Source organism: Quercus robur, chromosome 7 (assembly GCF_932294415.1).
Source record: "Quercus robur chromosome 7, dhQueRobu3.1, whole genome shotgun sequence".
NCBI classification, from domain to species: Eukaryota; Viridiplantae; Streptophyta; class Magnoliopsida; order Fagales; family Fagaceae; genus Quercus; species Quercus robur.
Genome location: NC_065540.1, coordinates 36096774 through 36122882, shown reverse-complemented (window position 1 = coordinate 36122882; position 26109 = coordinate 36096774). Strand labels below are relative to the sequence as shown.

At 31.3% G+C, this 26109-nt stretch overlaps 2 protein-coding genes across 2 annotated transcripts in view; one reads left to right on the top strand and one right to left on the bottom strand.

Moving 5' to 3' along the window:
* Window positions 1–7538: 7538 nt before the first annotated feature.
* LOC126693255 (uncharacterized) lies at window positions 7539–14413 on the bottom strand. The gene is made up of 5 exons (XM_050389170.1): window positions 13927–14413; window positions 10725–10837; window positions 10277–10648; window positions 8812–9541; window positions 7539–8418 (listed from the first exon to the last, which is right to left on the bottom strand). The coding sequence occupies exons 1-5, from the start codon at window positions 14174–14176 to the stop codon at window positions 8348–8350; spliced, it is 1536 nt and encodes a 511-aa protein (XP_050245127.1). The 5' UTR covers window positions 14177–14413; the 3' UTR covers window positions 7539–8347.
* Window positions 14414–25280: 10867 nt separating this feature from the next.
* The window catches only part of LOC126693252 (transcription elongation factor SPT6 homolog), a 55012-nt gene continuing 54183 nt past the window's right edge, over window positions 25281–26109 (top strand). Inside the window, exon 1 of the mRNA XM_050389165.1 lies at window positions 25281–25336. Within this exon, the coding sequence (XP_050245122.1) occupies window positions 25306–25336 (31 nt within the window). The 5' untranslated portion in view covers window positions 25281–25305. The remainder of the gene's footprint in view (window positions 25337–26109) is intronic.

Below are 26109 nucleotides of genomic sequence, written 5' to 3'. Positions count from 1 at the left end.
AAGCCCTGAAACGCGGACGCGCAATACAAATAGACCTATAGTGTCCGTTTAACATGATTAATTTTACTAACTTATTTTACTATTTAGCTTATTTTTACTATTATTTATAAGTCTCACTGCGCTTTTTAGTACTATTTATGTATCTCACTATACTATTTCAGCTTACTTTTACTTTTATATACAGTACTTTTAGAAAAAAAAAATAATAATTTTAGGAAAATAAGAGAATCCTAAATAGAGCCATAAACTAGACAAATTAAACTTTTTTGATAAAACAAAATGCTTCTCTTTTCTTTTTCTTTTTTTCTTTTTTTTTTCTTTTTTTTTTTTTTTTTTTTTTCTGTATTCGGGAATGCTCCTAGGACTAGCCTCAATGGCTAAAACAAAGGGCTCTGCCACATTATTAATGGTGGGGTGTCCACGGTTAAGACCTCCAAGTGGAAAAACCAACACTCGACTCGTACTAGGCGGGTTTCAAAGCAGCCAACTTGTTGATGATTGCCTAATCACTGTTGAAATCGGTCAAATCTCAAAGGTCAAGTGATTGGGTTGATTTGGGTTGGATAGCCCTAATTATTGAGTTGGACCTTAAACTTAAACTTGTTTTTTTTTTTTTCCCCCTTCCCTTTGGATTTACAGCCTTGTTTATGATTCTAAGGTACTTTTGGCCGACGCTAAGTAAACTGAGGTGCACAATATCTACCATGAAGCAAATATTTGTATAGATGTTTAGAACTACATTTAAAGTTAAATCGAGAGAGGCTACATTCCCATCTGTTGTTTCTAGCATCTATTGTAGGATGCCATGCCATGTACCAGGCATTCAGAGATAATTTATTTATGATGCACTATTTATATATAAATAATATCATGTTCTGGATGAGGAAAATAAAGGATTAATTGAAAGAAATAATATGGAGAAGAGAGAGATGTTAAGCCTTGAAAATATGAAATATATTTCTAACAAAGTAATCTATATATATATATATATATATATATATAACCGAAGCCTTTGCTGGCACCACAATTTTCCACGTCAGCACAATATTTAAAAAATAAAAATTATAACTTCTCAAAACCCTAGCAACCTTACCCCTCTTTAAAGTTAAGAAATATAAAGCCACGGTTTCTGCAAACTCTCTCTTTCTCCAGACGTAGGAAGCCCTAAAGCATTCAAGATCTACAAAACCCTAGCAACCTTACCCCTCTCTCAAGTTAAGAAATATAAAGCCACGGTTTCTGCAAACTCTCTCTCTCTAGACGTAGGAAGCCCTAAAGCATTCAAGATCTACAATGCACGGTATAGATTTTAGCTTATAAAGTTCAGCTTTTGTAAGGTTAGTTTGTTTATATATTTAGTCCTTATGTTTAGGTTTAGGTTTTAAAAGATTTATATATTACTACTATGTGGCTGAATTTCCCGTGACATCGGTTTTATGTTTTTTTTTTTTTTTTAATTTGTTTTATGTAAGGTTAGTTTGTTTACATCAGTTCTTTATCTCAAAGATAAGGCTTTTATTTCTACCGCAAGAACTATTTAGGTATGTGTCCCTTGCAAGCACACATGAACTTAAATTGTCTTTTAATATATGCATGCTTTATTATTTTCTAATAGTTCACGGGTTAGCGACTAGTATATATATATATATATAACTGAAACTTTTGACTTTTTGTTGATCTCTTCAGAGCTTGCCACATCATTATTATTTTTTTTAAACAAAATTATTTAATTTTTCTTTTTAACTCCCTAACGCTCTTTATTTCACTCGCGTTAGAATTAAAAAAGAAAAAAAAAAGACTCACGTTAGGACTACAGCGATCTAGGTGGCTACACGTCAGATGATGATGAGTTCTGTGGCGCCACCAGTCTACGGTGGCATCACGCTAGAACTCAACCAATCTAGGTCTTCTCGCTCACATATCTTTGCCTTTTGAGAAGCTAAGAATTGAACGAATACCTTGATTAAACCCCTTAGTAAGAATAGTGGGACAATGGATTTATGCTCTTCAGATATTTGGTGATATGCCTAATCATGGGTGTACTCCAGATTTGTATACATATGGTACTATGATTCATGCGTTATATGGATTTGGGATGATTGGCGAATCAAATGGAGACAAAAGGTTGTTTGCTTAATTAGACATATCATCAATTTTTAGGGGATGAGCTTAATTATTTATTCTTTTTAATAATAAATATTTTTAGTGCAATAGTAGTGATAAGCACAGAAAATTCAAAAGGTTGTTTGCTCAAATTTGAAACTCAATGTGTCCTCATATCATTGTCTTTGTTTATATCTTTGCCATTTATATTTTCAAAGGCTGTTGATGGGAAAATTAAGACTTGGTTGTGTAATATGTATGTGTTCAAAATGTATTAGTTTTGTATAGCTTTTTGGAGTTTTGCTTTATAAATTTAAGAGTTGTGAATTGCTTTGTAGATCTCAATATTTTATATTTTCAAAGGCCGTTGATGGGAAAATTAAGACTTGGTTGTATAATATGTATGTGTTCAAAAGGTATTAGTTCTGTATAGCTTTTGAGAATTGTGAATTACTTTGTAGGTTTCGGTAACTATGAATTATTGACAGCATAAGCACATATGTCAGTTATTTTATTTTATTATGATTATTCATATTTTTAAATGCTAACTTGCAAAATGTCTATAATATGCATTAATTAACTCAATTTCCTATTTCTAAATTTTAATAGCTTTCTCGTGCACTGCACAGGTTTGCGACTAATTAACTATAAAACCAAAACTTTGGACTTTTTGTTAACTTCATAATATATTGACACATAAGCTTTGTTGCTCCCATAATTTTACATCTCATTTTAATTTATTTAATTTTTTAACTAAAACACACAGTTTTGAAAACCCAAACCCGACTACAAAATTTCATCTATGAATTCATAAATTGACCCTACAGACACATAGCCATCCAAAACTACAGACTTTCTTTCACCAAAGTAGTCTCCTTGCTTGCCTAAGATTCTTCTAATCAGAGCAACCATTAATGTTGTAGTCTTTCTTGTGGTATTCTACCATTTTCCTTAAGCTTGGATGAGAGGTGTGGCAACATAAGCGTACTAAATTGAATCAGAACAAATGTGGAAAACACATTGTATGACATTTTATTATGAATAAACTTTTTTTAACCTTTTTCCTTAAGCCATTTGCTTCTGCTAAGCACTGTTGTTACATTGAACTTTTTTGTTATATTGAACTTTTTTGTTTTATATATATTACATCAGTTATAATTGCACTATTATTCTTATTTCTAGCTCACATTAAAAGAAAAGACCTATAAAAGGGTTTGTGAAAGGGACAAAGGGTTTTAGTGGTCTCAGCTAAAGGAAGATTTAAGTGGTTGGATATATTGGTCTTAAAGAGTGATTTGGGAGGGTAAAGTGTATTTGGCAAAACTTTTGTATAGCAATAGCTATTTGATGAAAAATGATTTTACTTAGAGACATAAAATTCATCTCTATAGAGAATTCACTTTGATCTTGTGATATAGCTGTTATGGTTTAGATTTTAGCTTATCCTTGGATCACATTCAAAGTGTTCAAGAAAATGTCTAAGCCAAATTGGAAAGGGGCTAGGACTAAATTTTATTTTCCAATATGCTTCTTTACCTTTGGAACTAAATTAGAACTAGGCAGTATCTATGCCCTATACATATACTAAGATGATATGATTTACTAAGATGTATTCTTTTGTTTTATATTTGCTAGATAGTTTTCAATCCATGGACTATGTGAATATAAGTTTGATTTGTATTAAAATTGGTAGAATTTTTTGTGCTGTGTTTGGTAGAATTTTACTAATGGAATTTGTAGAACTATTGAATTTTTTTTTTCTTTGGCTGCTCATAATTTGTGTCATACTCACAATGATAAAATTAATATGATCTTCATTCTCACAACTTGAATTTTTTTAGAAATAACATTAGTTAGATAAGAATTGAAGGAAAAGGAATATCTGAGTTGGAGGTTATTAATTACATTTTGTTTGTTGGCTTTGCTTTTAGAATTACAAGAGCTTCATTTAAAACACAATAGATGCAAATGTTTCAAGGTTTGGCTTATCTTCTATAACTTTTTAACTGGAATCTCCTTTTGTTTTAATAAGAGACTGTCACATCATTCACTAACTAAATGAAAGGTAAAGATTAAAACTCATTACCACTTGTCATTGTATATTTAAAATAACAGGAAATGTCCACTTAAAAAAGTACTTGAGGTAAGCCAAACTCAATGTTTCATGAATAAGGAAACTCTTTAATTGTTGCATATTTAATGCATGTTCTTGAAAAGATTTTGTAAGTTTTTTAATTAGTGAGTCTTGAAAAAATGTCTCAATTATGCTAGACTTGCGTGTAGAGAGGCCATGACATTAGTTATAGGCTCTGGATATTGCCCCTTTTTTTATGTCAAATTTGGAGAATAAGCATAGCAGGTGAGTACAAACGAGGAGTTTGAGTGATTAAACTTCTTTAGCTATATTTTGTGTTTTAATTGATCACAATTGTTTTTTTTATATTTATAAATATTCATGTTTGAATGGTATCTTGTATAATTGCTACATATACTATATCATTAATGTCATCTCCTATTTATAAACATTTAAGCTAACTATAATGAAATGAATATTTGAAATAATTTTTTAAACTACCACAATTAAAAAAAAAATGTCAATAGTAAAAAAATTAACAAAAATATTTTAAAACTCATATTTAATAGCTTTCAATGCATTTTAATGCACGGGTTAGCGACTAGTAAAGTCATTAATAATTTTAACCTATTGGAAAGCGGAAACAAGGAATATAAAAACAATAAATTTTTTTTTTCATGTACATTTATATTGATTAAACTCGTAAATAAACTAAATTTATTCTATCTCATATTGCCTCTCACAAAGTGAATATTGATGAAACTTACCAAGGTCTTTGTCATAAGAACAAAATTTACAATATCAATGGTCTAAATGCACTAAGAGAAAAAGTACGGAAAAATAAATTCCCTTATGTGCTGTTATCTACAACAAAACTTACAGATTGAAGATTCCAGTTTTGCTCAATTTGGTGAGGTGATCAATGATTGCAAATTTCTTTTATCTGGGTTTAGACATGTCTCACTCAACCATGTTAAACGAAACAGTAATGTTGTGGCATATGTTTTAGCAAGAAAAGCCAAGTCCTTTATTTGATTATTAGGTTTGGTTAGAAGATGTTCGGCCTAATGTTTTATTTGTTCTTCACGATGTATCTTAATTTTTATTCATCAATAAGGCCTTTCTGGCATATTAAAAAAAAAAAAAAATCTACAGCATCACTCAAGAAACATATGAAAAAACGAGTTTTTTCCCTGTTGAAGAAAAACAAGGGAGACTAACTATTCTCAAAGCGGATTAAGAAGCCCCCGCCCGCTATGCTCTTTATCAACAACACAATCATCCATTGAATAATCAAGTGGAGGCAGTGTATTGAAAGAGATCCTGCCAGATTGCTACACAAGCCACAACTCTACACCGAAACAAAGAGGAGCTGCTTATTCTAGTTTTACAATTTACTATTGTTGTTCATTAAGAATAAGAATGATACATGAAGCTTTCAGCATTCGCTATGTTACGTGGCTATATCCATTTCAAGTGACATATGACATCTGTACACTATAGATCCAGGAAATAAAATCTTAACTTTAAATGTACTCCATTTCAAGTGAAATATGAAGGATTAATAAGAATTTCAAACATTATATGGGAATATCTACCAAAAGAATTCATAATTTTAGACAAGTTTTTAAGAAAAAAAAAAGGGTAAGTACTCATATAAATTTGGGGGTTGCTTTGGGGGCATTGACTAAAATAAATAAAATTATTATAAAAGACTTGGGGGCTGTTTGGATTTGGTTGTTTTCATCACTCATCACTGAGTTTTCATCACCCATAACTCAAAACTAGTGGGTCCAATAGCAATAACACTTGTTTGGATTTGTTCTGAGTTTTTGTTTTCATCACTCAATTCTCACTAAATTGAGTGATAAGTAATGGAAACTGGAGACAAGTTTTTGGTGTTTTTGAGTTATGAAAACTGAGTAACGGTGACAATTTGGTAATTTCCTGAGAAACACATGGGCCCACGGCAAAAAGTAGTCAAATCCGCCTCAAACCTTTTGCTCTCTCCAACACTCCACCAACGGCTACACTACTCACGAGTCACGTGCCTCTCTCCTCTCTCATCATATCAGACTTCTTTTTTCTTTGTTCTTTGATTTTCTATGTTCTTCATCATCATCACCTCGTTGTCTTTTTTCTTTTTTTCTTTTTTTTTTTCGTTTCACGCTGGGTCTGGGCTTGGTTTCTCTAATTCTCTTCTTCTTCTTCTTCTTCTTCTTCTTTCCTTCTTTTCTTTCCTTTTCACATTAGGTTTCTAGGTTTGGTTTCTTTTTTTTCCTTTTTCTTTTTTTCCATTCCTTTTCACTTGGTTTCTGGGCTTGGGTTCTCTTCTTTTCTTTTTTTTTTTCTTTTTCTTCTTTTTTTCTTTTTTTTTTTTCTTCTTTTTCTTTCTAAGCTTTATAGTGTAATTTGTTGTGGTGTTGAAGGTGTTGGTGGTGTGAATGGCCGGATCTGCTATGGTAGATTGATTTGATGTTTTGTGATTTGCACGGAGATGATTTTTTTTCAGTTGGGTGCTGGGCTTGATGTTCTATTTCTACTGCACCAAGTCAGCTTGTGGATCCCACAACAAGTTGAGATTTTTTGAGTTTTTAGAATGAAAATTCAACTGAGTTTAAGGGCCAAACAGAGCTGGGTATAAGTTGGGAATTTTGAAGTGATAAAAAATGAGTTCTAGGGTGATTAGTTTTGAGTGATGATTTTTGGGTGATGAGTGATGAGATATCAATCACTCACCATCCAAACAGAGCCTTACTAACACGTGTAGTACTAAATATTGGTATCATCAACAAAACAAAAAACAAAATTTATGGATGGACAAAGTTTGCCTACAAACTTAGTAGTAATTTAAGGCTACAATTCTCACTAAACAAATTAACATGACTACAAATTTTGAATTGTTGAATTGCATTTTTTTATGTTTTTAAAGCACACGTCAAATTTCATGTTAATCGGATATTATTTACTATTCGATCCATAAACTTATTTTTTATGAATAATTTTTTACTTCAAATTCGAAATTTAAACATCTGATTGATGACATAACTATTAATCTTTGATCTTATTAAAATTTTGCAAGCGTGGAAAATATAAAAAGAAAATGTAATCCAATGATGGATTTGTCAAAATTCACATCCAATAAAAATATATATATATATATATATATATATTAAGTGGAGTTGTAGCCTTAGTCTCTAACCAAATTTGTTGCCAAACTTTGTCTTTTATGGATTTTATCATCTATGTATTTTATTGTTTTATATTTAAAAGTTGACATATTGAAACCCATACATCACTTCGAAGGTTTTAAGTAGACAAATGTTCATAGATTGAATCAAAACCTCATTTCTGGAAGAAGTAATATAAAACGAGAAGATCTTCGTTAATACTAAAATGGTTCAATCAATTAGAATTACATTGCCATGTTGTTCACATCATATGTTACATTGTAGGCTTTCCATTTACAAAATGGTACCAAAAGCCCCTTTTTTTTCAAACTTGCCTTATGTCACAATGCACAAAACTCACCTTTTGCGGTGATTGGTAGCCAACTTTATTAGCCCTTTTTGGTTTGAAGACTCTGATTTTCCACATGAGATTAGTTTCTTAAATTTCTTTCTTTCCTTCTTTCTTTCTTTATTTTTCCTTTTCTCCTTTAGGGGTACAATCCTTGGCATAAATTGTTTTGAAGCCCACAAGTAACTAACTGCTCCATTAGAAATACATGCTTTCAAATTTCTAGAATCTTTGCCAAATGAGGCCTTCTTACTTTGGGGAAAAAGCATACCTGATTGACGTGGGAGGGATGATAAACAAAAAGGTAATGTTATACATTTGTTGGTTCTTTTTTCTTTTTTCTTTTTTTTTCTTTTTTCCCCCTTGCATTTCTGCAGAAGAGAATACACAAAACAGCTGCAATGCATGTAATCACGGCCTGCCATCTCTGTGACTTTGACCTGAAAATGCATCTACCAACTGGATTTTTAATCAAATATTTACACGCATAAAAACAACATATATCCACTCCAATGTGAAGCATGCCCTTTGAGTTGCTCACACTTACAGAACACCTCCGGCTTGTCCCAGTCGAACAACACTATCGAATCCTTCAAGTACCAGAGAAGTGATTTTAACTACAATATAGAATGTTTCTCCCTTGTTCGTAAGTCATAACTGTAACACAAGAGCTAGGAACAGAGAAAATGCCCATTGCGCAGTATGAAGACGCCCTACAGATGCTGCAAAATACAGTGCATGATGATGCTACAGTTAAAATGTAATATCTATACATAGATGAAAATATTAAAATAGTCTCGATGTTTCAAAGTTAATAGACCAATAAATCTCAGAAAAGATAAAAACAGATTGATCATATGAAAGTTGTAATCCTATCGTTTATATGTGTGTGCATGTGTGTGTACGCATAGGAACACATGGGCTGAGCTACTACAAACTGACCAATCTAATACCAAACAACTCTGCATGGGAGGAGGTGTGGATTACACACACTAAAAGTAACAGAATTAACAATATTTACATGACAAAACAAATTTCTAAACAAGTGTAACATAAATTGCATCAGATATCAGCTATATTTGGAGCAGTAAAGTAGGACCATTATATATACTCACATGAAGATGGTGATGGTGCCACTGATGGCATAATGTCAGAATGTTCTGATTTTGATGGGGGCTGGACATGAGCAAAAACCACATTTGGTAAAGGACTAGATGCAGAAATTGAATGGGGTACGGGTGCCGGTGTAACTGCTTGTGCTTGCGGTGAGGAAGCAGGATAATGATATATATATGGTGCAAGAGTAGGGACTAAGTGAGAGTGCCTTTTTGCATTCCTTGGAAAACCCCTATTATATCCAAATTGGCAACCAGGAGGCTTTGCTTCATAACTTCTCCCAGGCGCAGGTGAGCTCTTTGGGGCAGGTGAAGCATGAGCAGGTGCAGGTGCACCTTTGTGAGTTGCAGGTGTACCCTTCTCAGTTGCAGATCTGGGAGGAATTGCAGGAGCTAGATGGGTATCATGGTGATGGTGGTGGTGATGGTGATGATGATGGTGATGATGGTGGTGATGGTGATGGTGGTGAGGATGAGGCATAGGTGCAGGAGAAGGTGAGGTACCACTGCCATCATCACCGTGGATATCTGAAAGACGAACTTGCTTAACCCTACCAAATACAGTGTTATTCAGGCCAAGGTTTCCCGAATGAGAACCTTTGATGGTTTGAGCCAGTTGCTTTGACCTTTGTATTGAGGGAGTCCCAACTGCCAGGAGAACAGAAGACTGAACAATAGTGGGAGCCTCAATTGTCGAACCTTTCAGGTTTGATAACGTAACATACAAGTTCTGCATTCAGATGACAAAAGTCACTTAAAATATCCATAGTGCATAGCAAGGCTATCAAATCATTATACTTTTACCATGAATGACTACGGAAATCCATAGTGCTTTCAAATCCTATTTGAAACCACTTCCAATCCATTTGAAACTAATCTAGATTTTCTTACAGAAACTTATTGTTGGTTCAAATATAAACTAGTTGCTAATATCTTCTTTAAAAAATGTAAACATGATATAATTTATTACATCACAATCATAAAAATTAAGTTAGGAAGTAACAAAATATTTTCTTTTTTTCCTCCAAATAAAAAAATATCAAGAATGAACAATTTGAGTATTCTACCCAAAAATAAGCTTTACACGGCTTTTTGAAGAGTTGACAGAAATATAAAAAAGACCATTAGTAGTAACTTAGGTAATAATGTTAATATGCATCTGATAATTTTATTTTTAAATGCATCCATACATATGCATGGAATACAAGCTAGTTTATAATGCTATCATCATACACCTTCATACACAAATTTACTGGCACAATCCTGCCCACTCCCTTCAAATTCACAAACAACCACACAAAATTTTCATGTGTAAAAACATATGAAAATAGTGAACAAGATTGGGCCCTTCAATTTATACATTAAGATTGGTAGGCATTGGTATACTAAAACATGCAACCATCACATCACAGATAAGCCTCAGGGAAATACAAAGTAATTGAGCAAAAAAGAAAGATTGACAAACCTCATAAGGTGCCAGATGTAATCCCAACTTCAGCTGGCTCTTCAACTCAATGAAATTTATTTGTATTTGATAGATAGAGGAGTTTAATGTAAAGTTGAAAGTGATTTGCACTTTCTGCAAAAGAAATGCTTTATGTGTGGGGACTATAGTAATTCCTCCTGGGAATTTTAGCACCTCAAAAAGGAATGGTTCCCCAAACAAGGATGTATTCAGTCTTAGAGGTAATTGATTTTCAACCAGATATTCAAAATTTTCCCTGATCACACTTTCAGCAGCTTGGGATATTTTTGAATCTTTTGCATCAGGATCAAGCCCAAACACAACCTTTGTTGCGTTTGATTCACCATTGGAATCTAGAGATAAGATGACAACCTGGTTCAAAAAATAAATTAGATCAAAATGCAGAAATATGAAATATGTGACACCCAAAAAAAAAAACAGCTAATACCTTGATGCCAGTATAGGGCATCTCATTAAAAATGTCTTCCTGAAGCTGCAAGATGTTGTCTTGCAGCAAAGAAATTGGCATCTTAAGTTTGAAACTTGCTACTATATCATGACCTGGACAAAAACAATTGTCAGTCACATAATATAAAAAACCTAATAAATTTCACTGCAGAGAATTTAAAATCATTCTCACATCATCATACTATAAATACTTGCTACCTAGAAATTTCACAATCCATACCTGTGAGATGATTTATGAGGATTACAAGGAAAGTAGGAAAAAAATTTGCACTGTTTAGTAATGAAAGCACAGAACTTAACAGAATACTTGAATCAAGGCTAAATATCACATAATCAAGGCACTATTTAAAATTTCCATCATCAAAGATGGAATTCCTCTTCTGACAATAATTTTAACAATAGATTCCCCAGCCAGTTTTTGGCAGAATCTATTTACTGAAATGAAAAATACTATATTTTCATCTCAAAAACCATACGTTCAAGCAACATAGAACCAACTAATGATAGTCCCTATGAATGCAAGATTGCAATGTCCCATTTGCCAGTACAATACATATTGCAATGTACCAGAAAGTGAAAGCACAAAAGCAATAAAACCAAAACAGACGTTAACATAGTTCCTGGTTCGAAATTTCACGAACAATAAAGTAAGAGTCTCTTTTCAGTCAATCTATTTGCAAACATCTAAAAACAAAATATTATCAATTCCTCCTGTCAAGGTTTACAAAGTAAGAGTACTCTTTTGCAGACAAATACCCATGTTGTTGCTTCTAGATACACAGCTGAAGTGCCGAACTCTGACTCAATTATTTAAGTCCAAATATGATAGATGCTTCAGTTTTAAATATGCAACAGGAACAAATAATTCTGCTCTACAAATTTAGTGAAGAGGCACATTGTTATGAGAGTATTCTGAGGAAACTTATAACTTCAAATGCGGTGCAATATCGCAAAATGTAAATGAAACATAAAAAATTAACTCACAAAGAAACTGATTAATTGAGTCATCCAAGTAGCTCAAAATGTTATGCACCCAATTTGTTAGTTGCTGAGAGAACCAAGGCGCCTCCAAATGTGTTAAAATGGACTACTTCAAGGAAGTCCAAACCTCCACATTGAAATTTCACTCACCAATAACATTTTTAAGTCTCCTTAATTATTCAATATCAAGCCATATAAATAGATGGATTTACAAGATAAATCTAACATTTAAAATCAAAAGAAATCAAATCTTTATCTACTACAAGTAGATAAGATTTATTTTAAAACTAATCTAACAATCTATTCCACCTTTTTCTATTTACCCAAACTAATAACAAAAATAACAATTTTAAAATGATAAAAATACATGGGATAAAAAGCACATAACATTTTGTCCTCCTTTGGGAAGGGACTCTCTCTCTCTCTTCTTTTTCTTATCATCTTCAAGCTTGTCTTGATGCCTGATATTATTTTCCCTTGTCTATAGTCTTCCTTCTCCTTGAATAACCAGTACCATAAGAATATTTCTCTTCCAAAGTGAAAAGTAATCAACGGAATTTCTTCCTTATCTAGTTTTTGGGTGTTTCATTCTCAAAAAAATAGTTTTTGGGTGCTTAAGTTCAATAAACCACTTGGGTTTTGACTAGTTTGACCTTAGATTCATCCTTGTTTGTTTAGAATTATATGAATCTTCAACTTGACCACCCACAAGTTGAGAAAGACTGGTTTGGCCATTGGGACATCTTGATAGGTTTAGATTGTGCAAATCTTCAACTCAATCACAACCTACACTACCTGTAAGTTGACCCAAACGAGTGTTCAAAACAAATAAAACCGCTTGCATCTCCTTAAGCATGTGTTGTTGTGCGGATCTATAAACACTAAGCTTAGCTTCTAGTGTTCAATGCATGAATTGTCCATAGCATAGCTCTAATAAAGACATAAGATAAAAAGCACTTAACAAGACCCCATTATTTTTGCCATAGAACAAATGCACCAGAATGGTACATGAGAAGGTGAACGATCAGTTTTGATCAGCAATCAAACTTCAGCAAGCCAATAAGCTGAGACTATTCTATATGAAGCTGATTCATGTTATGGTTACTAAAGATCAACATACAAAAGAGAATGAAAGAAATGACCAAAAATTTGGTAGAAGCCTCATGGTATGCTCATAAACTTTTTTTAATATAGTATGCTGAACTCCTATACTCTGCCAGATCTTATTTACACTTACCTTCAGTAGGCTTCATGATTCATATTGTATATATGACTGCCAAACAAAAAGGTTTCCATTAACAGTAACAGTACAGAAGAGAAAAAAATAAATAAATAAACACCGATTTTGACACCTCATATCACACGGATGCTATGATAGACCATTGAATTGGCACAAGCTTGATAAGAGCCCTTTGATCAAAAATATTGTTCACTCTCAAATGTGAAAACCCAAATTGGAAACTTTTTTTTTTGGGGGGCTATCCAAATTGGAAACTTAATTCTTGTAACTGTAACCGAATTACAAGATTTGCTATTAACATGAAGATCCCCTTTTCACCCAACTCAAAATATGAAGGCAAAAATACCACCCATCAAAAAAGTCAGACTTAAGACATAAGCATCTATGCCCAATTCCTGAAATGTAGGTCCTTATCCTTGTAATTCCGGATACTAAAAATAGAAGAAACGCACAAAATAAACTACCTTAAATCAAATAAGATTCAGACTACCCTATTTTTTCTCAATTGCAATTTCCCAAAAATGTATGAACATAACAGAAATAGCAACCCTTAATCAAATCAAACACCTCTAATCCTAATTCAGTTTCTCAAAATTTCCCAAATTAAACAGCATAAACAAAAACATTCCATATTTTACTTTTCGCCCCCAATAAATATACTCCAAAATCGAAACCCCTAAAATTTGAAAAACAACATTTTACATTTTTTTTTTTAAAACCCAAATTAATAAATCTAAGTAACTTTTTTCCTTTACCCACATTTTCTCATCAACCAAACAAAAAGTCACAACCACCCCACCATCCAAACCACACAAAAAATTTTAAAAAATAAATAAAACCCATTGCCAAAAATAAAAAATCTAGATCTAACCCCATCACACAATGTTGCTTACTCACAAACCCAAAAATTAAAAAATATATAAAATTTAAATAATAAAAAAAAAAAAAAAAGAAACCCCACCTTTGTAGGCATCAAGATCCAGATCCTGGTGATCTGCAAACTTGAGAAACGGCGGTAACCAAAAGAGAGCAGAAAGAAAAACAGCGGCAGAGAGCAACAAAACCAAGACACATCTAACACCAATGAGTTTCCCACAACAGCCACAGCAGCCATAGCCACTGTTTCCACACCATACCCACTGGTTCTCTACATTCTGGTTAGGCACTTCAAATCCCACTGCTTCACGCTGCTCCTCCTCTGTCTTTCCCATTCAAAACCAATGCAGAGAACCACTACTCTCAACTGGCTCCCTCTTCAACTCAACACCCATTTGAGGTTACAGTAGTGAATGTTGAATTTAGGGTTTCCTTGAAACTTTGGAAGGTAAAAGGAAAAACAGAGGAGGTGAAGATGAAGATGAAAGAAAGAGAAAAGGAGGAGTGAACTACAAATGACAAGTCTGGTCTTTTTAGTTATGAGATGGTGGTTGTTTATCTGTTTTTTTTTTTTTTTTTACTTTTCTTTTTTTTTCTTTTTTTCCTTAAGAGTTTGTTTGTTTTTATTTTAGGTTTTTGATTTTTTGAAATTTTGAAAGAGGAAAGTGAGTACAGGGGGGAACAGGTTTACTAAACTACGCACTATTGCGCACTAGAGAGTTGGGCATTGTGGAAATTGGAGAGAGAGAGAATGGATAAGTTCTATAAAACCAACAAATTTCATAAAAAAATTTGACATTTGTTGGCGTCGGTGGTAGACTATTAGTGATCGGTAAAAATATAACGTTAGTAATAGCTTCAGATAAAAATCAATAAAAATTTGCTAACTCAATGAGTGTGAAAAATAAAAAATGTTGTCAAATTTTTTGTGCTCGTAACATTAGGAGAGATATGCTTGTACTGATAATAGTTTAGAGAGAGACAGAGAGAGAGATGCTGTGTACTAACAATAGTTTATTTTAATGGAGAATTGGAAAAGAGTAAGAAAAGAGTGAGACTGCACTAGTGGTATTTGGGTGAGATTGGTTTTGACTCGGTGAGTGGAGGTAGGAAATGTGTAGTGAAAGACAAATACAGTTTTTGCTTTGCTTTTTGTGTGGACAAAGGGTAATGGGTTGATGCAATGTAATATAATTCGCCCCTTTGTTTACGGTTTTGAACATGCTTTTGACTCTATGATTATTTACTTGTCTTTTGTATAATTTGTCAAATATGATTGGATATTAATGTCAAAAATATATATATATGATTGGATATTGTGATGTAATAACATTATTGTTTTCCTCAATGAATTTGAATTTGAATTTGAATTTAAATTTTAGATAATTTCACTTCAATTTCTTTAAAGATAATTAGAGAATAACTTATTATTTTCTATCTACTCGACTTTTTTTTTAAGTAAAAAATTCTATACAGTTTGGTTGGTATACCATAAAGTAAAGTAGCTGTGATATTATGAAATAATAAATAATAGTAAAAAAACAAAAAAAATAAATAATAGTAAAAAATTAAAAATAATAATAAAAAGAAAGAGGAAAGTTTCAAATACCATTATTATTTAAAAAAATAAATAATAAAAAGAATTGGTGAGAGATCTAGATGTGAATTGAAGATTTAGATTAATAAAAGAGTTGCCACCTCACTTAAAAAGTTGTCACATCACTTAAAAAATGTCACCTCATTGTTTCGTTAGACACATAAAATATGAAAACTAATAGAAATTAGCAGATTGACCAACATCACTTATTTTTTAAATTTTAAGGACCAATATCACTCACTTAAAACTTTAGGGACCAAAAGTACTTAGTTGATCAACTTTAGGAACCAACACTATATTTTCACCTTTATAATTATGTCAACTAAATTCCCAAACTTAAAACTATTCCAAATTGAAACCTTTGTCCATCTATGTCATTTTGGGTAGTAGTGGGAAAAAAAAGTGAAACCATTGATAAAAAAAAAAATTGCCTAGGTAACCAACATTGATTTTCTGGTATAAAAATATTCGTTTTTTACTTTATCATGCTAAGAGAAATTTTCTCTTATTGAATGAAACTTTCTCTCTCTAACTTCTCAATTTAATGAGTTTTAAATTAATTTATGAACAAACCTAGGTGAAGTACGAGAAATTATTAGGTCCACTGGAAGGATTGTTGACATGATCCTCCTGATCTTTCTAACCAATAAAAAATGTTATTTATGCAAATGTAACATCACCTAATGATTTTTATTTATGCAAATGTGACATCACCTAGTGATTTTTATTTTTAATTCCCTCACCTTATTATATAACATCACACATTTGCTTAAATGATATTATTTAATTAGTTAGGAAGACCATGTCAGCAATCCTCTTGATGGACCTAATCATTTCTCGTGAAGTACAAGGTTTTAATTAATAGTTTCTTGATTCTCAAAAAAAAAAATTAATAGTTTCTAGCTTTTTGCTCCATCTATATAGGGAGATCAAATTGAAATGATTTTTCTTTTTAATTTGGGACTTAAGTTGACAAAATTAAAACTCTAAGACCCTATATGAAATATGATATCAACAATGAACCTTTTGTAATTTTCAAATTTTTCCTAAAAATAAGATGGTGACTCAATTTATTTATTTTGGATAAAAAAAAAATCTGTAATAAGAGTCTACTTTCTTTAATGCAAAATGAAAGCAAGCAAAATAATATACAAGCTAAGCTAATCAATGATTCTCAACAACCAAAAAAAAAAAAGCTAAGCTGATCAAATAATAATTACAAAATTGGTCTAAAAAAATTACAAAAATTGAGTTATCCCAAGGAAAAAAAAACCAATCCCATTTTTTTTAACCCTGTTTTATAGGAGTTGAAAACTTGAAATGCAACCTCTATACTCTATAGAATAAAAAAGGGAGAGGACAACTAAATTATGGATATAGGTAAAATGCTGGTGGTAATGAATAAGAATAGATGATACAGATGTAGAGAGATGACATAATAGCTATATGATCTGATTTGTCCAAAAATATTTATAGAAACTGCTGGGTGTATTTCTTTTTTAGTTTTTCCTTTATGAGATGTGAATAAATATTCCATTGTTTGATGAGAAATGTTATGTCCACAATATTTTCGAAGTACTTTCACATCAAATTTTAAGTAGCAAGTTGATATAAATTATTATTGTTGTGACAAAAAAGTAATTTTAATAGTAAGTTTAAATTAAAACAAATAATAACTAAATATCTATAATTTATTATAAAAATATTGTATACAATGACAGTTTTATTAATTTATGAGTTGTGATGGGATTGCGAATAAATACTTCATTTGCTTATTAGTCTGTGAGTGACAAAGAGCCTAAGAATACAGCGATAGCATAAAATAATTGAGATTCTTGAAAATCCATGAAAATCTTCGGCGCCTATTAAGCAAATAATAGAGAAATGACAGACACAAATACAATCGCTGGGCTGTCCAAATTGCTCAGACACGTACGTCAATTTAGGTGAACAGAGAAGAGCACTGACGTCGGTTTAATGCCGCTTTAAAAATCCAACAAATACGAACCCTATTCATAAACCGCGGCGTTACTATTTCAAAATATCTTCGCACAGTATTTTTTGGTATGCGTAAAATGTTGTTTCACAAACAACAGAACTCGTGATTTGGCCCGTGTGGTAAGAGATTCTTAGGAGCGTTTGACTCGTGTTTTCAAATAACAACTTTTAATTTTTAAACAACATTATATGTATTTTTAAATATTTTTTCACTCACATATATTTCTATACATGTTTTTAAATAACAATTTTCAGTTTTTAAACACATTCACCAAACGGGCCCTTAGTATCGTTATTTAAGTGTTGAGAAAATATGTATGAATTAAAAAGTGGTATAAAAATACGTGTTATAATGTTTAAACACTGAAAATTGTTATTTAAATAACAATTCCTAACAACAATACTAAACAATACAAGTTGGCACATGGTTATAAAAGCATCACGTCATCACCATTAGTGGTGGTAAATTTTAGGGGTTCAGCTTTAATTTGGTGGCCACCCGTCAAGATATGGACACGTGTCTAGTGTTGGACATGTGTCCGCAATCCAACGTGTCCAGGGGCACTGGCCACTGGACAAAAGCCGGATCCAAATTTTAGCTATTTTACCACCTCAAATCCAATTTAAGTGCCAACATTGGTGAAGTCGAAGGCAAAATATTTTGCCTTCTTGCTATAGTGAACTGCTAAGACTAGCAATTCATGTAGCAATGTGATATAAAAAAATTATAAATTATCAAAAAAATAAATAGTATATGACTGATGATAAAAATAAGACCATTGATGCAATGTGTATTATGGAATTGTGTGTTAAAATAAATAAAATAACTTTTTGAAGTGTTAAATGTTAAAACTTTTAACTCTACCGACGTGGGTGCTCTAGGTTTAGATGTACTTTGTTGATTTGCTAAAAAAGAAAAATGATATAGTGCCCACAAAATTAAATTAAAAAAAACACTTCTTTGTTTTTTTTTTTGGGGGAGGGGGGACTTTGCAAATACACTCTAAAATATAAAGGGACTTTTAACATTTTACAGCCAAAACAGAACACACGAATTATAGCAATTAACTAATATGTTGATAATTCATAGTTCTATAACAAAAGTGTAGTTGAATAAAGTTGATATTTACCCAAGGAAAAAAAAAATCAAAACAGAACAGAACAAAACAAAACAAAAACCAGAAAGAAAGACAAAAGTGTTGTTGTTGAGCTCCTACAGCCGTTGACTATAATAATTCATCAACAATATCATGCAGATGGTCCAGGAGTAGTAGATTCAGCTATACCAGATTTAGAGCAGAGAATCACTTTATCTTTATGACACCAATAGTTAGCTTACACGTTAGAGAAGCTTTCAAAGCAAATCAACCATAATTAGTAACTTGTAATTTGTTATAATTTATATTTACTGCTATTTTTTTATTCTACCAATACCAACGTACCGTTTAAGAATTGTTATAAAAATATTATGGACATATTATTTTTTACCTATTATATTACAGCAAAATCTTTAAAAATGTCGAGACTTAAGAATAATTCTAGTACCTATCCTATATGATGAATTGTAATTGACTGTGTGACAATTTTACGTTGACTTGATATTTAATTTTTTAATCACTCAAAAATTGGGGTATGTGGGAGTGACGTGAGTATTGGGTAATTTACATGCTTTGCTGGATGGTTCCAGTAGAGAGTGGAGAATAATGAGACCACGCGCCAGTCACGGGGGAAAGTAAAGTAACGGTGCTTGATGCTGTTGGAGTTTTGATTCATGGATATGGATTCATGGTCATGGTCATGGTCTGTGGGGGCGGCGGGCGCACCGCGAACACCCGTGATACAATTAGACGCACTATCTCCGCAATGTATACGTCAATTTGTCATGTGTCTACTTACTGTTTCACTTCATATTGTTTTTCTTTACTGATTTTATCGCATAAATTCAACCTACACCACTTATATTCTCATACCTCCTAATATAGTAGTGTGTCACATGACATCATCAATTTATATATATATATATATATATATAAATTTATACAGACAATCCTACCCTCGTTAAAACTCTATTACCTAATATAAATATATAATAAGAAAATTTAAACTCATATTAATCTAAAAAAAAAATTAAAACCCATATAATTACACTCATTAAAACCTGAAAAAATCATTATGTATTCTTGAAATACTGAATAATTACCCTTAAAACTTATTTATAAAAAATAAAAAAATAATCTCAGTACTTTATTGCCTAATATAATCAAAAAATTTAAAACCTGAAATTAAAGATTTTTCCCCAACTGATTGCCATGTTTATTAGTGAGATAAAGTTTAGCTAGAAACTAGGTTGTAATCTAAATCTACAATTCCACTTAATATTTTTTTTATTCGATGTGAATTTTGACAAACCCGTCATTTGATTACATTTTTTTCTTATATCTATAATACTTGCAAAATTTCTAGAATATTAAATATCAATAGCTATGTTATCAATTAAATGTTTAAATTTCAAGTTTTTGTAATGTAAAATTTTACATAAAAAACAAGTTTATAGATCAAATAGTAAATAATATCATATTTGATAAAATTTGACAAGTGTGTTAAGAATGTATAAAAAACATGTAATTCAATAATTAGATTTTCAAAATATGTAGACATATTAATTTTTTTTAGTGGAAGTTATAACCTTAGGCTACAACAAAGTTCATAGCCAAACTTTGTCATTATTAGTGCAATGGTTGCGGTGCAATTCTTTGAGTTACTTTTCCTGCTCTTTTGTTATTATTATTATTTTTTTTTTATACAGGTTCGAAATTCTACTTTAGCCTAATCTGAGTATATATGTGTGTGAAGCTCTCTCTTTGAAACTTGAAACTTAGCCCTTACCCCCAACCCCACAAGCACTTATACTTGTGGAGTGACCATTGCACCAAGAATGTGCAGTGGTTTTTGTTAATTATTAACCTTGATTATTAAAAACTTTTTTTAACTCAAAAAAAAAAAAAGAGATTATGAGAAAAATAATATTTCCAATTTTGTTTTTTGTTTTTTTTTTTTGATGAAAACAAAAGAGACATAATTTTAAGAGTTAATCAGTCTATCATTGTAGTGCTCAACTCTATCAAGGCCATCAAGTTTTCCACAATAGGCATTGGTTCATCAAAAGAAATAAAAATACTAGTATTAAGATTGGTTTTAAGTTTTGCAACGGTATTTACGCATTAATTGTTTATGACATGTTGTTTGCTTATGTGATGTGACATGATCCATGATCGTTGGTCACTATAGTATAAAATATCAATTTCTCTAGGCAATGTAGGTGTCTAACACTTTCCTACATCATAACTTATCATTCAAACTTAGATCAAATTTTCATAGATTAGTATTTAGCTATGTAATTTTCATTTTTTTTTAGAGTGTAATTAAGATCAAAGCCTAGTTTTCTTAATGTACACTTTTTTATCAAATCAATAAAATGAAGCGCTTTTTCTATGTTTTTCTTTTAATTTGTTTACATTTAATAAAACTAGTATGTAACCTGTGCTTACACATGGGAATGATGCATGAATTGTAGTGGTACTATTGATGTTAGTTTGAGTTATTAAACATATAAGACATTGTTCGATCAGGACATTTTAAGGTACTAAAATAGTTTTTTCTTGAAATTTTTATGATATTGGTTATGCCAAGTTTCTCATTACATTGCTATTTACATATATAATTTTGAAAATTACTATTGGATACTACATATACAATATCTGTTGACAATTATTGTCTGTGAAATTTTACTAAATTAATATGACACAAAATAAAATAATAAATTGGTCAAATAGTATCTCATAAATTGAATGAGGATAACTACATGAGATCGTTAAACTCAATTACAATTTGTTATGTTCAATATCTTCGTATAAAAAAATATCCGAATAGAAACAGTATAAAAAATATGCTCATTAGTTCAAAGAAAAATAATAGCAAAAATCTAAATAATTTAATTTGTATGGAAATCTAACAAAAGCAAAATCTAATCTTGATTCTAATTGAATTTTCTCCAAAATTTGGTTTAAAAAAACAATATATATATATTTATTTATATATTTATATTACCTAGTTAGTAATAGACCGTATGTAGTTATGGTATATTATATAAATGACTTATAAATTTGAAATGTTTTTAGTTATACCAAAAAAAAAAGAAAAAAGAGGGCTTAAATATAAAATTATTCAAACTCTCTCTTCCTCTAATTTTATATATAGAGTATTTTTTTATGGTTTATTTATATTGGACTTCTAGTGTTTTACACTAAATTAACTCATTTGGTACAAAAATTAAAAAACTTAAATTAGATAGGACACATAGCGCAAAATTAAACTCTAATTGAAATCTAATTTTTTCACTGAATTAACTCATTTGGCACAAAAATTTAAAAACTTAAATTAGATGAGACACATGGCACAAAATTAGATTCTAATTGAATTCCAATTTGAAATCTAAGTGTTCGTTTGGGAAGTGCTTAAAGTTATAGCTTATTGTTGATTTTAGTTTATTTTTGCTACTATTGCATGAATCTCACTGCATTTTTTGATACTATTCATGGATCCCATTATATTATTCAGCTTATTTTTTAACTTTTTTTTTTTTTTACACTTTCAACAAAAAGTTTTCAGTTTTAACAAAATAAGCAGATTCTAAACAGACTCTAAATAAGTTGTTGACTCCATGCAAAACTCTCAATCTATAGAGGTATATCATCACGCCAAAGGAATTGATGATTTTGTTACTTGGATTGAGGAAACTCCACCATGTATTGAACCTCTTGTTTTTTAGGATGCTTTATCCGTTTAGTAATAAACTATACGTATTTCTCATCCCAAAAAAAAAAAAAAAAAAAAAATCACCTCCATTAGATACATCACACACGTTCCACCCACTTACATGGATTTGGCCCAACTAGAAATGTCAGTTAGCCAGGCCGCAATCACTCACACCTGTATGTGTACGAGTAGGACTATTACAATTTACAGGGTTAGGATTTACATATCAGGCTTTCTTTTTGAGGTTTGTAATCACTACATTTTGTATGATATAACATAAGTCATGAAGATTCCTTTCCAATGCAGCAATGCTTCATGTTTGAAGTTGAATAGCAGGTAGTAATAGTGTATTTGACTTTCAGTGAATTTCTTCCCTACTGATTTTACCAGCCCAACTCCAAAATTTGGCATTTTATATAGCACCGACCAACTCAATTTTTGGGATTATTTGGGTGATTAGTCATGTCAAGAGGACACCACTGACCACACCTATGGTGCAAGTAAAGTAGAGCTGTCAATGGGTTTGGTTTGATCGAACTGTGAGGGAGGAAGAAAATACGAAATTTTGTGATTTCAATGGATGATTAGTTACGTTGGGGGCCGGGGAGGCAACAAACGATGTGTTCAAATTGCATTTCTATTCAAGCCCCATTTTATGGGTTAGTTTTTGCTATTTTTATTTTCCATCTAAAATGGGTTAAGAATGTAATAAGAAAAAATGTCAAAGTCCTATTGCACAATTGACATCTTCTTGAACTTTTCAACAAAAATATGTAGAGTTCAAATCATCCTCTTCCATTTAACTATATAATGATCAAAAGAATATAATTGAAAAAGAAAAATTTTAAAGCTAATGGCGAAACGTAACCAAGATGTACATTGAGCGTGCTCTCAGTTATGAGGATGTAAAATTGACAATTTTAAAACATAAGGGACTACATGAAAGAAAATTTAAGTTATTCACTGCCAAAATGTGTTTTTGTCATTTCTATTTTTTAATAATAATAATAAAAATAAAAGTTCTAGCCCAAAAAAACCAATAAAACTGTAGAAAAAATACAAGTGAAAATGCGCAAGTTTCACTTCTCTATTGTACATATTTTTTTAAGACTAAATTACAAATTACTCTATCTAACTTTGTTTAAAATTCAATTAAGTTTTTTAATTTCACAATTTTTTTTTTTTAAATTCAGTCATTTAACTGTTAACTTTATTCAATTCATTCCACCTATTAGTGTCCACAGATGATCTGCATTAAGTGGCCAAAATGATGTCCCTTCAGACTTTTTTTTTAAAAAAAAAACTTATCATAAAAAAACGATAGTTAAAATATAGCAAACCAAAGAAGAACTCAACAACTACTTTTTCACTAGCCAAACACAAAAATATTTGAAAGGAACAACCAATCAATCCAAACAACAGCCAAAATCCATTCGACCCGAACCCCATTTGTTATTTTGTCAAAGCCAGAAGAATGATCATCCATATCCAAATACCAAAAAATAAAAAACATTCTGAAATTGTTTTAAGTGGGTTCATATAGAGCTTTCTAGGTCATAATTCCATCTACCCACCCAATGCATAAACCATTCAGCACATAATTATCTTTGACATCCAATGCAAACTACAGTCTACAGCCATATAGAACATTTTTACCTAAAGCAAAAAAAACATGTAAAATTTAAACCAACATCCAAAAGTTACTAGAAAATCACCAAGCAACCGATTTACATTTGGCTTTAAATCCAATCTTCAAACACATATTTAGACAAAATACAAAGAGAGAGAGAGAGAGAGAGAGAGTCACAAAACTACATCATTTTGGGAACTTAACAACTTGTTTAAGAGGAGGGAAATGAATAAAATGGAATAATTTTATAATATTCTTTCATTATCTTGTTTGGGAGTTTTAATAGAGAGAATAAAAAATCCATTCCCTTGTTAGGGAGTTTAAATTGGAGGGAATGGAATGAATAAGAGGAAACACTCATTTTTCTCTATTCCCTCAAAATCTTAAATTTTCATTCTCCCAAAATTTGGAGGAATTGGAGAGAATGAAATTAGATTTAATGAATTTTTTACTAAAATTCTCAAAATACCATTATATCAGTAATATTGTCATAAAATAATTTTATTATTTTCCTTTTATATTACTTCCAAACAATGTTACTTACCTTCTATTCATTTCCATGCATTTATTTTAAGCCTTCGTTTAGAATTAAAAGTTCATAAAGAAATGGAATAGAATGATCATAAAGGAATAGAAAAGAAAGTCTTCTATCCCTTTATGATAATTCCATTCCATTTCCTTATAAACTTTCTAATGAAACCTAACGAAAATCATTTAACAAATACTAACGAAGGACTTAATTGAATAAATTTAAAATTTAAAATTTTGAATTAAATGAAGTTGAAGTTATAAGACTGAATTGAATTTTAGGTAAAGTTAGAGGACAAAATTTGAAAGGCTAAATTGCAAATTGCACTCTCTAACAATGATCAAAATTCAACACAGCCTTCTAATTTCATTTTTGTTCAATTAAGCCCTTTAACTATCAAATTTATATATTTCAGGCTTTCTGTTAATAGAAAAAGCTTAGTCTAGACAAAGTTATAGGGTCTCCAACAAAGGTTTTTTTTTTTTTTTTTAACAAAGTTGAAAGTTGATGACACTATTTTAACGGAGACTAACATGAGGACTAATTTTTTTTTTTTTTTTAATAAAAAAATGAAAGTTAGAGGCTTTAATTGAACAAAAATGAAATTAGATGACCAAATTGAATTTTGGTCAAAATTATAGGGAGCAATTTGTAATTTAACTTTTTATTTATCTATTGTTTTTTTTTTAAACACACTCAAACCGCCATTGTTCCGCCGCCCGAATTCACACATATATAAACTTTCGCGTCCTCACTCCGCAATTCACTGATACTCGCACATAGCTTCTTTCTCAGATTCTCTATTCACACACAAATCTATTCATTCTACAATCTCACACTCTTTCTTTCTTCTTTGCTCTGTTTCTTTCTTTGCTCTGATTTTCTTTCTCCAACAATGGGCAAAAACGTAGTCTCTGATGAAGAAGGTAAGCCCTCGAAAACCCAAAATTCTTTTCTCTCTATTTATTTATTTTGATTTTGGACAAAACTACGCTCAAGAAACTTTCTGAGTTTCTCACATTGGTCGCTGTTGGATTTGAAAAAACAGATGAGTTCGAAGTCGAAGGCGAGTACGAGTACGAGAGGGAACACGTCGATGGTCACCGAGGTGGTCGTGATATCGATGACGATGAAGAGGATGAAGAAGACGGTACGGTCTTTAGGGTTTTGCTCTTTTTTTCGAAAAAGGGTTTCGAAGTCTTAGAATTATGGTTTTGTTTGTTTGCTCGCTTGGAGAGTAAGAAATCTTTTTCCCCTTCGGTGGGGTCTGTTTGGTTGATGGGAAATTTCGAAGTGCGAGTTTTGAGGTTTGGATTTCTTGTGGAAAACCCTAATCGTGTCTGGTTGTTGAGAAATTGTAGTTGATAAAGACATAAAAATCTTGGTCTCATATGGCTACAAAGTGATAACACTTACATGGTTTTCAATGAATTTTTGTAGGAAAAATTGATCTCACAATAATGTCCATCTGAATACCAGTGGTTGACCGATGTTTCAGTTCTTAGCAATTCTTTGTAGTTTGTGAACTTCAATTGACATGAAATTTCTTCTTACTCGTAATTGAGATACCAAAGAATTGATGATTGTTTATTGTTTATATGAATCAACAGTATACATGCTATCAACTTTACCATTAAATTATGTTCTGGTTGGCATGGTCATGGCCAATTTTTTATATTTACTGCGTGGCACTCAGTAA

Excerpts from the sequence above, each read along its gene's own strand:
- LOC126693255 (XM_050389170.1), bottom strand. The coding sequence starts at position 14,176 with ATGGGAAAGACAGAGGAGGAGCAGCGTGAAGCAGTGGGATTTGAAGTG. Across the intron at positions 9,542-10,276 it reads TACATCTGGCACCTTATGAG|AACTTGTATGTTACGTTATC; the intron begins GTTTGTCAATCT and ends ATCTGAATGCAG. Across the intron at positions 8,419-8,811 it reads GGCACCATCACCATCTTCAT|CATCTGTAGGGCGTCTTCAT; the intron begins GTGAGTATATAT and ends TGTATTTTGCAG.